The 16,545-nt window shown below is 46.3% G+C and overlaps 1 protein-coding gene across 2 annotated transcripts; it reads right to left on the reverse strand.

The window, feature by feature from the left end:
* Positions 1-7,027: 7,027 nt before the first annotated feature.
* Positions 7,028-15,749, reverse strand: LOC142767285 (Golgi-associated plant pathogenesis-related protein 1-like). Of its 2 annotated transcripts, none has more exons than XM_075868698.1 (4): positions 15,540-15,749; positions 12,851-13,048; positions 9,220-9,349; positions 7,028-7,446 (listed from the first exon to the last, which is right to left on the reverse strand). In XM_075868698.1, the coding sequence occupies exons 1-4, from the start codon at positions 15,612-15,614 to the stop codon at positions 7,103-7,105; spliced, it is 747 nt and encodes a 248-aa protein (XP_075724813.1). In that variant the 5' UTR covers positions 15,615-15,749; the 3' UTR covers positions 7,028-7,102. The 2 variants fall into 2 exon arrangements, with proteins under 2 accessions (XP_075724813.1, XP_075724814.1); XM_075868699.1 differs by having other exon boundaries at positions 12,851-13,045; positions 15,540-15,743.
* Between the last annotated feature and the right edge of the window lie 796 nt (positions 15,750-16,545).

The following is a 16,545-nucleotide window of genomic DNA, read 5'->3' on the forward strand; positions in this document are numbered from 1 at the left end:
CTCCATGCGATAATAGGGTGAGTGAAGTGGAGTGATTTTCCGCGTTCGGCATACTTCAATGAAGTAAAGCCACCCAACTGTTGAATCAGACTGCGCGAACGGCAGCTTACCTGCACATCAGGAACATATAGCGAAGCCAGGTCGCAAATAGGGTTAGGGCCACAGTTGGGCCGATTGCCTGATTGGCTGTTGTATTTAAGGACCTCACCTTATCTTTGCGCAATTCAGATGAACATGCAGCATGGCTATGCGAATCGTTTTACTCGTATTTCATGTTCTGAAAGTTGACGATGCAGAAAAGAACCGAGGAAATAAATTTCAGCAATATGGCACAGGGTTCTTCAGAAGTGCACCACCATGGGGCGACCTCCTGTCTTCAAGAAGGAACTTCCTAGCAGACGATGGGCCCAGCTGAACGTGCATTGTTGGCATTGAAAGGTCACTGCCCGCACACGTTACAGATTTGGGTTGAATATGTGTTGTTCTACTTGTGTGAGTCAGCTCATGGGTGCCAACCAATCAATTCGTACACATCTGATCATACAATGATGCTATAACCTTGATGTCCTGCGTTAACTCCCGGTACAACTCAACCTGGAACGCTGTTCTCGATGTGTACAACTTTTGGACCATCGATCCACTTCGGCCTCCTTTGACCGGCCGGAGTTCGACGAGTATATAAGGGCATCCCTACTTTCCAGTTATTTCATTTCAACGTCACGAAGCTTTCAAAACTCTCGACATGAATTAGAGGGACGAAATGCGGTTTACAGCAATGCATGCATGAGCCCAGAGATCCGCGTTTGGACGCACTTATCAGCGGCTGTGCATGGGCTCTATATTCATGCTCGCCAATGAACTACAGGTGTAACTTGGCTCCCACATGACGCACCTGAAAGGTTGGCACGCATTCCCTGCATCGCTCTCGAACATCTCAACGTGTTCTTAGGAGAGTTCCGAACTGTCAAGTTTAAGGGGTCATCTTATTGTACATTTCGCCCGCTTTCTTTCTTGCTGGGATTTTGATGGCGGGTTTGATACGTAGATGTTGATACGTAGATGTCGCTGCTGTTTTGAGTAGCTGAAGGCGCTCTGCCGAATCGGATATGTCTAGTCTACCAGGTGGATACATTCAGAATAGCCTCCCTGGTAGCGAGAGAGACATGGTTCGTGCGATCTATGACTGGGCACTCCACCATTGCCCAGGGCCCACCGGAAAGACCTGTGGTTGGTCTTCATTGAGCAATTCACTCACCCACTCACTCACTCACTCACCCACTCTCACTCACCCACCGACTCACTCTCACTCACCCGCCCAACCATCCACCCACCTACTTACTCACTCACCCACCCACTCACCCTCTTACTCACTCATTCGCCCACTCACTCACCCACACACTCTCACTCACCCACTCACCCACCTACCATCTTACTCACTCACTCACCCACCCACACACCCTCTCACTCACTCATTCACCCAACCACTCACTCACCCACTCACTCGCCCACTCACTCACCCACCCACTCTCACTCACCCACTCACTCACTCTCACTCACCCACCCACCAACCAACACCACCCACCCACTTACTCACCCACTCACTCACAGACTGACCAGCTGAGCAATAAAAGAGAATTGCAAGTAACGAAGATCATACAGTGCACACGTGTATGCAACGCGAAAGATTTAGCTTCAGGGCCGTCTTTCTCAAGTCAAATCGAAGCAATATTCAAATAAAATACCTATGCAGTCAAGTGTTAGTTTCATAAACGAAGTCAGTCATCTTAATTTCCTTGTCTCACACTTTCTGCGCTGATCTGAACCATTAGGGTTGAGTACACTTTTATTCTGACTTCATTGAACGTTACACCAAATTCTAGTTAATCAAATAAGGAGTTCGATTGAACACAGATACGTCAAAGCAGTTGTTTTTTAGGTTTTTTATCACATAGGTATACTAAATCATGGAGTTTCTTATAAATACACTAGAGGGAACTTTTTTTTTATTGCGACAAAGACTTGCCCTTAAGGCATAATACTTTTTATTAAACGTGCGCCGTTAGGACAGTCTTGCGTATGAAGTGAAGTGCTGCCTTGTGGAATTTGCTTTCATGGATACAGCGGTTGTAACTGTGTGTCGCTGTAGCGAAGGCCGGCTTGAAGGAGGTGACGGGAATGTTCTGGCTGCAACCCTTTACATGTCCGCTGGTGCCTATGGCAGCTGCAACGAACGACTTTTCAGCCAGCGTGGGAATGGTGGGTATAGTATATAAATTTCTCTAATCTTCAATCTTTCGGCTGCGTTTGGGTTCGCGTGGTCCGGAGCCGCTACGTCACGAGACGACAATCAGCAAATTTTCTTTAGCAGTTGCCCTTCCCCAAGTTAACCTTTCAGACTCACCAACTCAAACCGGGTCACGAAGTTCAAAGTGGTCCGTTATATTATAACAAACAAAACCAAAACAAAGCAATAAACAAAGTCACAAGCAAGTTTCGAAGCACGTAATTGCAAAGACTGGGTAAACTTTATTGATTGATTTGTGGGGTTTAACGTCCCAAAACCACCATATATGATTATGAGAGATGCCGTAGTGGAGGGCTCAGGAAATTTCGACCACCTGGGGGTTCTTTAACGTGCACCCAAATCTGAGCACACGGGCCTACAACATTTCCACCTCCATCAGAAATGCAGCCGCCGCAGCCGGGATTCGAACCCGCGACCTGCGGGTCAGCAGCCGAGTACATTAGCCACTAGACCACCGCGGCGGGGCTTGCTTTTAATTGTGAGCAGTGCGTTGTTTCAATTCTCGTCGTTATCTGGTTCACCACTGAACCAAACTTTATGCTAAGCATCAGCTGACACCTGTTCTTCACTTCTGATTAGGTGGTGTTTCAATATGCGTTCCAACATCACTATAGAAGTATTCACCAGCAGGACGCGTAATGCGTTTGGTTTGTGTGCGCACCAAATAGCACTATAGAGAAACAGCTGGCAAACGCAACCACCCGCGTTTATTGATGTAATGTTTTTTTTTTTCACTCGGAGAACGACGCTACAACTGTGCCCACTGCTGTAGGCAAGAACCTCTTCCATGCCTCGCCACTAAAACCGGTCCTGATCTTGGCCAATTGTTGTTCCCGCAAAATCTTTCATCTCGATCCTACCCCTATAAAACGGGGGTGGAATCCTTCAGGATCCCAATAAAAGTTTTTCATCCATCCATCTTCTACCCACCTAACTTACTGCTCAACCTGAATCTTTTTATCTTATTTCTTTAAAATATGGGTTCACTTAGTGGTGGTGAGAAGGAGATCGAACACCAGGCTACCTTGTGATTCATTGTTTACTTGCTCCTTATGGTATGACACTTCTCCACTGCTGAACATTGTCCGAGTAGCAGGCGCATATGGGGGCAACTGCTGCAAGACTTTTTCAGCATAATCAGAAAACACTGCCGACCGCTGGACGAGGCTTCCGAGAACACGCTAGCAAAAAAAAAAAAAAACATTGCAGCGTAGAACGCAGCCTGGGCCCCGCCGCGGTGGTGTAGTGGCTAAGGTACTCGGCTGCTGACCCGCAGGTCGCGGATTCAAATCCCGGCTGCTGCGGCTGCATTTCCGATGGAGGCGGAAATGTTGTAGGCCCATGTGCTCAGATTTGGGTGCACGTTAAAGAACCCCAGGTGGTGGAAATTTCCAGAGTCCTCCACTACGGCGTCTCTCATAATCATATAGTGGTTTTGGGACGTTAAACCCCACATATCAATCAAATCAATCAATCAAGAACGCAGCTTGGAGTTTACGACTAATTCCTAAAGTCAGGTACAAATCGTTCCCGCTTCTTTCTACAAATTATGTCACATACACTGAGCTGACCTCGTCATATATACACATTTCACGTCATTGGCAGACACGAGCATCGTGAGCTACGTAACTACTGCGGCCGCCGCAAGATGCCGCCAAGTTCGCTTTCGCGATAACGCTGAAAGTAAGCCGCACTAGAGTGCACTATAACCCTATATGTATATAGCCGGGCGTTCGAAAAAAAAAGGCTTAAGGTCACGGCATGCGCACGACGTAACTTTTTTCCCCATGCCATCCCTCCCTGCTTCTATCCCAGCGTACTCGTCGGGACGAGAGAAGGGAGAAAAATTTACACCATGCGGCAAACCTCGGTAACCCCGCTCGGGCTTGGTGGATTATAAATAAATTCAGCGGCAATTGCTTCGTGAGACAATGAACACTTTTTATAACGACGTTCAACGGTTACTTGGAAAAGCGTTGCAAGGGCGCTTCAAGTGAAGGAGCAACTGAAAGCTTCGAGAAGACAACAGGCAGGGTTACATTCAAATTCTTCGAATTGTTTATAAGTGAAGTCATTGTAAAGAGACTCAAAGTTTTTTTGTTTTTACAGCAGTTATGCATGCACGTCACACATAAAGCGGCATTAAAATTGCTTTCAATACACATCATCGTTGTTTTGGTGATATGCTGAATGATCCGCGAATCACGCACGAATAGTGCGTTGCAGGGGGACAGAATTGGTTCAATTGCATTATGGGAGAACAACACTTCGACCAACCCCCCCCCCTTTATTTTTTTTTTCGTTGACGCAAATAACTGAGATGTATGCGTTGTCAGGACGTCAGGACTAAGTCGTCACAAGGGTAGTTCTTTGTATGTAACGTCTGTAGCGAAAGCGTTTGAGCACTATCACATCGTGTAACAAAGGGATGACCAATCGTGAAACAAGTAACGCTGCTGGAGGGAACAATCCTATCGAGCAACTTGTCGCTGTCAGAGCAGTAAAATATGTCGCTTGAGCCAGCGTTTTCGACGTGAAGGCTTGTCTTCGTCTGATACTGGCCAGACGACAAGTATCGTTGTAGGAGCGTATTCTCTAGCTAGAGTTACCAGATTCCATCGAGCTAACAGGCATATAATCATCACCGAAAAGAAGCCGAAATTTAATAAATTTTCCAATTCTTCAAAACATTCTACTTATAAATATTTCACTCACATACAAAAACAGTTGAAGAAATCACTTTAATTTTGTGGTATAGTGGTAATATACGCAACTATGAACGAAAGCGCATGTTGACACCTAAAACTTTCTCTCATTCATGGCTCTCCCTAATTTCACTCATGGCGAACGTGCTGAATGCACATTGGCCAGTGTATGATTAACATTACTTGATTATTCTGCCAACGATTTTCAGCTACTCACAAGTCGTAGCCAAAAGTGCTATTAGTGACCCGACAAAACTGTCGTTAGAGGATATGATGGTCAGTAAAATAACTATACTTGCTCGAAAAAAAATACAGATAAGAAAAGAAAGAATGAAAGCGATTGAAAAATTCTGCAAGTGACTTGGCTAGAAAAAAAAGCCAGAATCCAGTACTATCAGCTGAATAGGCAACTCTGTCCCTAGCCAGGTTATTTATTCGACGAATTTGGACACTTTCAAACTTCGTTAATAATAATTCCTTAGGCTTTACGTCCCAAAGCCAAGATATGGTTATGAGATGCGCCATAGTGGAGTACTCCGGAAATTTCGACCATCCGGTGTTTTTGTTTATCCTGTGCCGACATCACACAACCCACCTACGGGCCTGTACCATTTAAACGCCCTCTAAATTGGACTGCCGCGGTCCGAATCGAACTGGCGACGTTCGGGTCAGCAGCCGAACATCGCAGCACCTTACAAACCTAGGCGGACCTTTCAACCCTCACTGTACCCGGAAGTTCGGCCGGTCTTGTTCAAGTCGTGTCAAACAGCAATTCAACAAGTTGTGACAGAGGAGTACCTGTAGCTAAAGTCCAGTGAAGAAAAAGACCTTGAAGTAGAGATGGCGTGTGTGAACGGCGGAACGAACTTCAGAAATAATTTTTTTTTCTGCCTTGTAAACGCAGCAGCCGGCAGACGGAAGCGTACTCTGCCACAGAGGTTTTGTAAAAAGGATTGAAACGGCTGAGATCAGTTGGCCGACGTTCTTGTGGGTGGACCCGTCTTTGTCAAAAAAGCGTCGCCATTCTTCGCTCGTCATATTCAAGATGCGTCACTGTTTACGTCACGCGGCTTCGTTATCGCTTCCGATAGCGACATATCAAGTGACGTAGAATCAACGAAGTCGCCAGTTGGTGTCAATGACGTCACGTGGTCTCAACAACCTGTTTTCAACGATAGGAACCGGCGTTGAGACCAAATCGTTGACAATAAGTGATGTCATGCCGATTACTAACTTGCTGATGCTGACGCCAGGTAGTGATGTCGTGATGACGTTGCTGGCACAACATCGTGCCACCAGGTGACGTAATTAACACCAAGGTGAGTCAATTTGGTAATGTCACTTCTAGTGATGTTGCTTTTGGTACCCACAGCAGCACAAATGTGACATAACGTCGATGAGTAAGCCTTTTGATAAACAAGCCAATATTAACAATAATCACAAATTAATTACAATATATGGTGTGTTACGTGCCGAAACTCCGTTTGAATATGAGGAACGGTATAACGGGGGTCTCCGAGAGTTTTGACCCTTTGGTGATATTTAGCATGCACCGACATCATGTGATACATCGTCATATAACCTTTAGGGTCAATCGAAATGTGACCACCGCAGTCGTGATCGAACGTGTGACCTTCGAGGCTGCCCCGCCGCGGTGGTCCAGTGGCTATGGTACTCGACTGCTGACTCACAGGTCGCGGGATCGAATCTCGGCTGCGGCGACTGCATTTTGGACGGAGGCGAAAATGCTGTAGGCCCGTGTGCCCAGATTTGAGAGCGCGTAAAGAATCCCAAGTGGTCGAAATTTACTACAGCGTCTCTCACAATCATATGGTGGAATTGGGACGTAAAACGCCACACATCGATCGATCGATCAATCAATCAATCAATCGAACTTCGAGGCAGAAGTCGACAGCCGTAACCCCTTCCCAGCCGAAGTGGACACACACGCCAAGGAGGACCAAGAGAGGTCCACCTAGGGAAATGTCTTCCAGCTAGTCTAACACACTTACTCCCATTCGTTTAGCCTCCATAACTTATTTTTTTTCTTCGCTTCATAAATAAACTTGTACGCATTCTCCGCGCTCGCTGTTTAGTCGTCGTATTCTTCCTCGTCGTCATGCTTCCTTCTTCGCCTACGTCGCCTTTTGCGACCACCCTCTTCGCTGCCCTCACCGCCTTCTTCGTCACTACCAGCGCCACCGCGGCGCAACCGCCGCCGGACTTGATGGCCGAACTGACCCAGAATGTTTCCTCGAGGCTCGTACTCGCACACGATGTAATAGTTTCCCTTCCGGCTGCGGGCAATGCCGGTGCCCAGACGCCGACTGCCCCTCCAAACGAGCTGAGTGAAGTGGCCGATGTCGGACCTGAAGCCGGGGTCAGAGAAGTTGTACTTCTTTATCTCGTTGTACCAGTCTGTCACGGGCACTTTTCCTGGAAAAAGAAACAAACGAACGTGTGTAAACCATTCAGCTCTATGAAGGCTAAACGCAAGCTTTGGGTCCCCTGCCACCGAGGACGACTGGATTAACCACCTCAGGAGCCCCGACAGGGCCCTTCAACACTAGGCCGTCCAGAAGGCCCAAAAGGTGGCTGGCGAGCTCCGACTCACAGTCCCCACATGGGCGGAGCCACCGGGCAGGCCCCCGTATGGGGTGCCCAGTCCCCTTCAGGACCTTTAATAAAGTTGATTCTCTCTCTCTGAATGAAGGCTGACGATCAGCGAGGCTGTTCAGAACGTGACTATATGTAAGTATTCAACATTTTCGTTAAGCATACCAAAAGACATGGACAAGATGAAGTAGACAGGACAGCGCTGTCTTGTCTGCTACATGTTCCATGCTTTTCGTTGCGCTTAATTAAAATTTACGATATACTAACGTCAACCAACTGGCCAAACTCGGCATCTTGCTGACTAGGTAAAGAACTAGCTTGGGAACGCGAACATCAATGGTCAAACCAGTATGCAGCGTCTAACGTGACACAGTGACGCCGCCGCCAATAAATTGCGCAGTAAGTGATAATCGCTCGCTAAGCCCACATGCGAGATCGCATTCTGTAGTGTTAGCGACACAAGTCGTCTTGAGAGGGCTTTCAGCGTGCGCGCGGCGTTTTGTGTACGGTATCGCCTTTGCACGTCATCCACGTTTACAGGTACGCAGCAATGGACAGATGAACGATGCTACAACATCCACCACAGAGGTAATAGTTATAGTAATTGTCGGGGTCTAACGTTTCAAAACCACCATATATGACTAGGAGAGACGCCGTAGCGGATGGCTGAGGAAATTTCGACCAATAAACATTGACCATTAATGACCAGTAAACATGGAAGGACCAGTACACACTGTATATAACTGTACACCGCTAGGCATCATATACTTGCGTGGCTGGTCAATCTCACGAGTGGTATCCGCGGTAACTCCGAGTGATGCCGAACGATACCACTGCTTCGCCCACTCATTACCTCTCGCTTTGTGGACGTGCCACGATTTTTTTTTCTTTCTTGTCTGTGCCTCTTTTATTTTTGAAGTCGACCGAAATGTTTTCGTGGTAATTATGGTTGTTATATGATCATCATCATCATCATCATCATCATCATCAGCCTGACTACGTACACTGCAGGACAAATGCCTCTCCCATGTTCCGCCAGTTAACCCGGTCCTGTGCTTGCTGCTGCCAATTTACACCCGCAAACTTCTTAATCTCATCTGCCCACCTAACCTTCTGTCTCCCCCTAACTCGCTGGCCTTCTCTGGGAATCCAGTCAGTTACCCTTAATGACCAGCGGTTATCCTGTCTACGCGCTACATGCCCGGCCCATGTCCATTTCTTCTTCTTGATTTCAGCTATGATATCTTCACCCCCGTTTGTTCCCTAATCCACTCTGCTCTCTTCTTGTCTCTTAAGGTTACGCCTACCATTTTTCTCTCCATTGCTCGCTGCGTCGTCCTCAATTTAAGCTGAACCCTCTCTGTAAGTCTCCAGGTTTCTTCTCCGTAGCTAAGTACCGGCAATATACAGCTGTTATACCTCGGTATATATATAATCTGCCCTAAGACTATCTCTATTTAGGGCAGGTTCTATATATACCGAGGTCGTACTTCCTAGCAGCACATTGCGGCGCGTTATTGCAGTGCTGTTCAAACAAAACCTCGACATAGAGACGCCGCGAGGCAAGCCGCACAGCAAGTACGTGCACGTTACCCGTTATCGGCGCCTTCATGTCCGTGCTCCACCACTTGTACGTGTTTTCTCCGTACTTTGGCTTGGTCCTGAGGTGCAACTCGTCCTTCAACGCCAACACCAGAGCCCATGATTGTGCGTAGCGATTCATCTGCGGCGCATAGGAGAGATCATGCATACAAATGGCTTAGTACGTTATACACTTGAACCTCCATAAAAAGAATCCGGATATAACGAAATATGGGTTATAACGAAGTAAATTAAAATAGTCTCGCAATAGATTTGGTGTGAAGAATAACCATTTATAACGAACTTTTGGATATAACGAATTTCTTTCCGTGTAAGATGCAAGTGTGTTATACCAAGGTACGAGTGCATAGGAGCCCCAATAACATTTAGCAGCCAATGCCATTCGGAAGGCAAAGCAACCGCCAAGCAATGTATCTGAAAGGAAACATGAAGTCTACACCGTATAACAATCTCTTTAAAAGGAAGGTGACACGCAAATTCTGAGCTAACATTTTCTTGCATGAAACCAAAGGCCAAGCCATTAAAAGCGTGAGGGCTCCCTGAAATAGTAAGTGCCGCATGCTTCTAATTTCATCTTCATTTTGTTTACCCTCAACGCCATATGACACTAAAAAGGGCAATGGTTACAAAATAGGCAAGGCATAAAATACACCATGAAAACAATTCATTAAAGAAACTCTAAACTCCTCATTATACAATGCTTGCTGCGTAAGAACAACAAACTCAATACAGTGCCCCGCCGCGGTGGTCTAGTGGCTAAGGTACTTGGCTGCTGACTCGCAGGTCGCGGGTTCGAATCCCGGCGGCAGTGGCTGCATTTCCGATGGAGGCGGAAATGTTGTAGGCCCGTTTGCTCAGATTTGGGTGCACGTTAAAGAACCCTAGGTGGTCAAAATTTCCGGAGCCCTCCACTACGGCGTCTCTCATAATCATATGGTGGTTTTGGGACGTTAAACCCCACATATCAATCGATCAAATGAAACTCAATAAAGTAAAAAAATAATACAATAGATAACGTAATACGTAGAACATTTTAAAAACTGCGCACAATAAAGTAAAACTTGACGAAAAAAGATGGTTATTAGAAACAATTACTTTGTCTTCGGGTAGGTGGTTCCAATCTGCTGATGTTCGAGGTATGAACGAACGATAAGAACAACGGGAGTTAGATAACGCGATCTTACAACTATAACGGAATGCAAAGCCATGCCTGCACGTCAACCAACGCGCATGCGCAGAGCTCTTACCGCTTATCGATATATAGCCTCCTTATATACTCGGCTGCATTGCTCTATAAATGTCAGAAGGGCGCATGGCAGTTCGCCTCTACCGTGCATCTGACCTTTCCATGCGACTACCGCTTTAAAGGCCAACTCCGGCGATTTTCCGATGTCAATGGATCTCAATGAAATTATCTGGGTACGCTCCTTTGCACATTTCTGTCGTTTATGCCAAATTACAGGTCTGAGTGATGCACTGACTGTTTGCAAATGAATTTCAAAGATTGCCTCGAAAAGCTCGCCTCGCTTGCCAGAAATATTGGCAACACTGTCTGTGTGACGTCATGTTTTGCATGTCAACGGAAGTGACGCAGCCGATGGCATCGCTACTTTGGCCGCTACAGCGTTTATTGTGCTTTCCACAATGCGACGGCGGCGGTGTTTGGCACGGGTATAGCCAACACCTCCTAAAATTCCTCTGAGGTGTTTGGACGGTGCTTCGCTGGACTGGTTTTCACAGTGTTCATACTCCGCGCCGGCGGGGCCAGTCAGTATACGGCCTCCGGCTTTTACCAAATAGTATACGTCATACACAGACAGGGCGCCCGGTTGGCTTTCGGTATTGCACATTTTTGCTTATTAAAGTTATTTTCAAATTTTCTGAGCATTCCAGCTATTGGCCTCGGGACAAGAGTGTCTCAGAACGTAGAAACACCGTAACCTTGACATGGTCAAGTAATGGCCGGAGTTGACCTTTAATGAAGGCAATACGGGACGAGCATCCCCTATGCCCAAGTCCGAGCCAACTACCGGGTCATCCAGAACTGCTGGCACAACAATGAGATCGACACTCCTACCACCCTCCAATCCTCTTGACAACACAGGCGCAACTGCTACCAACTTTACATAAACATCTACAGCTCTTCAACACATGTCTGTACGTGCAACATTTATACAGACACTTAGCGTTCTTTCGTAATGTGTCGCTCAATAAAAAATTACAACAAAGTCAAGATCCTTCGCGTGCTTTGCATAGCGTCGATTCCAAAGGTACGTGGGATTTGCCGATTATTTTTTTTTGGCGTTACTCATGTCATGAGCAGCGAGTAATATTTGTCAAATCATCTAAACCTCGCATACTATTTTTGGGTTAGCCAAGGTTAATGGGGTGGCCACGAGGGCACCCAGACGTAGTCGGACAGACAGACAGACAGACAGACAGACAGACAGACAGACAGACAGACAGACAGACAGACAGACAGACAGACAGACAGACAGACAGACAGACAGACAGACAGACAGACAGACAAGACTAGACTAGACTAGACTAGACTAGACTAGACTAGACTAGACTAGACTAGACTAGACTAGACTAGACTAGACTAGACAGACAGACAGACAGACAGACAAGACTAGACTAGACTAGACTAGACTAGACTAGACTAGACTAGACTAGACTAGACTAGACTAGACTAGACTAGACTAGACAGACAGACAGACAGACAGACAGACAGACAGACAGACAGACAGACAGACAGACAGACAGACTAGACTAGACTAGACTAGACTAGACTAGACTAGACTAGACTAGACTAGACTAGACTAGACTAGACTAGACTAGACTAGACAGACAGACAGACAGACAGACAGACAGACAGACAGACAGACAGACAGACAGACAGACAGACAGACAGACAGACAGACAGACAGACAAGACAAGACAAGACAAGACAAGACAAGACAAGACAAGACAAGACAAGACTAGACTAGACTAGACTAGACTAGACTAGACTAGACTAGACTAGACTAGACTAGACTAGACTAGACTAGACTAGACTAGACTAGACAGACAGACAGACAGACAGACAGACAGACAGACAGACAGACAGACAGACAGACAGACAGACAGACAGACAGACAGACAGATAGATAGATAGATAGATAGATAGATAGATAGATAGATAGATAGATAGATAGATAGATAGATTTCTGAGAGCTCGCGACCGTTACAGTTGCCCATGAACGCCGTTTTCATTTCTTTGCAACTCACATATCAGGGCGCTTCGGGCCACTAGAATTGTTTTAATTAACCGGGTTGCGGCCATATAACACAGAGTTAACGAGAGCTGGATTCCATTAAGCAACGCATATGTGGGACGGAAAGCAAAAAGCACGTCAAAATAATCCTATTTTCCGAATTCAAGAGTGTCCAAGTCAGGGTGATGGTTATGATGAATTAACGAGCTTTTAGCGTATTCAAAACTGCTTCAAAAGGTCTGAGTGGAAAGTGAGAAATACGGCCGCTCTTTTTCACATCAGTTTCTTGCTTTTTTTTTCTTTCCTGGTTGTGCCTTTTTTTGTCTTTGCTCGCTTATGGTTATGCATGCTTTTTGTGCACTCACCCGGGCATCCTGTTTCAAGATAGGAACTCCGTGCCGACGCCTGAACTGGTTTGTAATTTTCAGCACCTGGCGCTGAAACTTTCTCATCGATGGCGTGAACTGTCCCTCGAAGTCATCCGGCTCCTCAACAGCAGGTGCTTCTCCTCCTAATCCTCCGTCCCCTTCTACTCCATTTGGATTTCCAGTGGGCTGCGTCTTCTGAGGGAAAGAGACGGTACATACTCCGGTCACTTTAGACAAAAGGTACGCGACTCTCATAATCAAAACGATGCTTAGCAGAAAGAAAATTAAAGACGCTTTGTAATTTCCAAAGCGTGTTCGGCGAAAGTCTGTGCCTGACGAAGCGGCATTGCCGCGCGCGCCACTGTGCTATCATGTGATCGGTGAGAGAGTGTGAGGGGGAGAGGCAACAGCTGGCACCGTTCCCGAGCACGAACGGGTGGACGCAAGCATGATACATTAAAAGCTTCCACCTGAATATCACCACGCTTGGTAATTCTGGAGGTGATTTTAATCCTTATCGGTAGCCTAAAGGTCACCCACAACGCCGCTTTCTTATTTTTTTTAATTTTTTTAAACTTTTAGCATTCTAAGAAAAAGTTTTTGTACCCCCTCACGGACATTTGGTAGTAGCACGGCCTGCACGGCGCTTGCATGCTTTGGTGCATTACATATATAGGCTAAGTTAGTGCTTCGTCGCACTGTCGGAGCGGATCTCAGATTCCACGTAGAAAAAGCGTCGCAAATCACAGAGGCCACGCATCAAGAAGCACGCGGTTGATATCTGCTGCGCTAGGTGCCGCAATGAACCCAACTGCTCCGTATCCCACCCGCAGATGTCAAGGGGGACGATTTTGATTGATTTGTGGGGTTTAACGTCCCAAAACCACCATTTGATAATGAGAGACGCCGTAGTGGAGGGCTCCGGAAATTTCGACCACCTGGAGTTCTTTAACGTGCACCCAAATCTGAGTACACGGGCCTACAACATTTCCGCCTCCATCGGAAATGCAGCCGCCGCAGCCGGGAATCGAACCCGCGACCTGCGGGTCAGCAGCCGAGTACCTTAGCCACTAGACCACCGCGGCGGGGCAAGGGGGACGAAATATACGCTTCATTTTCTCTCTAATCTTTCAATGAACTTAATCAATCAAAATTATTATTTAGGCTGACAATTAATTTGTCATTATCTGAACTGATTGCGTGCTCCGATAGCATATAGATCCCATATGATGTTTAACATGAAACAGAGTAAATTGTTTTCGTTTTTTCGAAGAATTATGAGCAATCTCACTAACACCGGAAATACGTGCAGGACCGGACATGATTGGAAGAGAAAGAAGAGTATACCGCTCACTGCTCCTGTAATTGAAGTGGGTACTCAAGGGAAGCGCGAGAACTGTGCCAATCGGCAAAGTTATCTTAGCGGACTCTGATGACGTTAATTAATGTCGTGATCATTATAATCTAGGGCCACACACCAATACATCGTTATGAGAGATGCCATAGTAGCATTACTCAATACAGGCTTTGTTTTAGGCATGCACTGATCGTGAGCGTGGTCACGTGAAATGACATCTACGCATGGACGACAGGTCGGGCCACCCAAGTGCTATACGTAATTAAAAAAAAAGTTAGTATGGTGCTGGAGAAAACATCTTGGTAGGAAACGCAGCAACTATTACTCAGGACACACAACACCAGCGCTTAACTTCAACTAAACGTTCATTTCGAACTCCAGAGTTTATAAAGGGGGTGAAATAAAAACAACAATATTAAAAGGCAGACCAACAAAACCACACGTCCCATTCCCGTACATTACTTATCCGTTATTATCTATCACCCCATCCAGAAAACAAAGTTCTTTCCGCGTGAGTGAGATAGAGGGTGCACTAACACAATCAAAATCATCACGTGTCATTTCAGCCGCTTCTACTATAAAACGGGTTAACAAATCTGTGTCCCGATATAACACGCAAGTGTTATCGAAATACGGCACACCACCGCACTCTTTACAGTGGATCGCTCAGTGACCATCGGTACCCTTTTGCACTTTATTCAGGTGCTCTTTTAACCTCTCACTTATGCATCTTCCAGATGTTCCCACATAAACAAGACCACATGACAAGGACACTCTGCAAACAACCGACAGTGCACGCTCGATATATTTATTGCGATGCTTAATTCGGCAACCTTTCTTTTCTTTCTAAACAGGACAAGTTTTGTGACACATTTTTGACAGTTTCTCTGGAGCAGAGGTGACCACTTGTTCACTTATATTGGCCACACTGGAAAGTGCTTGCGGATAACAAGCCTTTTGCACATTCTTTTTGAGTTTCACGGGAGGACGTGCTAGCGCAAGTAAATTCATGATAATAAGGGCTGCAGCGCGAGCACGAAGGTGCTAGAAGAAAAGTGAAACGAAAGGCGAGGCAAGGCGTGTTGTCCTCTTTGCTTGTCCTCTTTGCTTTCCTTGCCTCGCCTTTCGTTTCACTTTTCTTCTAGCACCTTCGTGCTCGCGCTGCAGCCCTTATTATCATGAATTCCAACCAACTAGCCCAAATAGCCGTTCTTCTTTAGCGTAAGTAAAGGAGAGCGTTATTATCAGGAACATATGGCTGCTATAGCAGGTCTATCTTTCAAGCACTTGGAACACGCTGCGTTGTGTCGACGGTACAACAGGACTTACCTCGAAGTGCCTCCGAGCGTAAGTTAGCACCGTAGAGCAGGAGACGACGATCGCCAGAAACGCAAGCAGGTTCATGTTTTCCAAGAATGGCCTTTCGCGTCTAGCTGAGTTTTAGGCCCAACTCACGCCACCCGCCCACCGGGCAGATCAGTTCGACGACCAAATTCTACAATCTATGGGTACTTAACAATGGAGACGGCTCAGAGTGATCTAAGCTATTTTGTTTGCGGATCTTTCTCTCTCATATTAGCTTGCCACGCCGTTCTTCAGATGGTGTCTTCAATCAAAGTATCCGCTGGAAAACAGTTGGTGCAAAATATTAAACGTTGGTTTCAACATATCACAGGAATACAAAGGACCACTGCAACAATATTCGAAGGGAAGGTAAAAAAAAATATCTTGGAACGTCCAAAGACAATGGCAACCGATGCAAGGTGGCAGACACTCAAAGCTATGAAACCTTGACGATCATTTGAAAAGAATTGTGTTTTGCGAGGACGGACTGCACCTTCGAAGCTCTCCGTCCTTGTCTCTGGGTTATTGTGGCAGTCTACGTATGCAAAAGACGTCCTGCTGTTTTTCACAATGACCGATCAGTGAAGCTGTCACTATGGCATTTACCGAGCTAAAAGTCCGAACATATTGCAAATTTGTTGCAAGGCGGATTTGAACGACCCGACATGAAATGGAACGCAAGTGTACATCAGCAGCATAGGCATGCACAGTGTTTTTTATGAATGGAAGCAAAGCTTCACCTGCCCCCCCCCCCCCTACTTGGTATCATTGTCTGTTAGTTGTCATTGATATTAGGGAGTTTTCGAATACGGGCTCGAAATTTTGGCGTTGAGGGCACTGCGCACGCGGAAAACCCAAACGTCGTTTCAGTTTTGCGTTGGGGACGCTATTTCCTAAAGAACCCCAGGTGGTCTAAATTTCCGGAGCCCTCCACTACGGCGTCTCTCATAATCATATAGTGGTTTTGGGACGTTAAACCCCACATATCAAT

Source organism: Rhipicephalus microplus, chromosome 7 (genome assembly GCF_043290135.1).
Source record: "Rhipicephalus microplus isolate Deutch F79 chromosome 7, USDA_Rmic, whole genome shotgun sequence".
Lineage (NCBI taxonomy): Eukaryota > Metazoa > Arthropoda > Arachnida > Ixodida > Ixodidae > Rhipicephalus > Rhipicephalus microplus.

Coding starts and splice junctions, on each gene's coding strand:
- LOC142767285 (XM_075868698.1), bottom strand. CDS start 15,614: ATGAACCTGCTTGCGTTTCTGGCGATCGTCGTCTCCTGCTCTACGGTG. Junction 13,049..15,539: donor ACGCTCGGAGGCACTTCGAG/GTAAGTCCTGTT, acceptor TCTTTCCCTCAG/AAGACGCAGCCCACTGGAAA. Junction 9,350..12,850: donor TCTTGAAACAGGATGCCCGG/GTGAGTGCACAA, acceptor TATGCGCCGCAG/ATGAATCGCTACGCACAATC.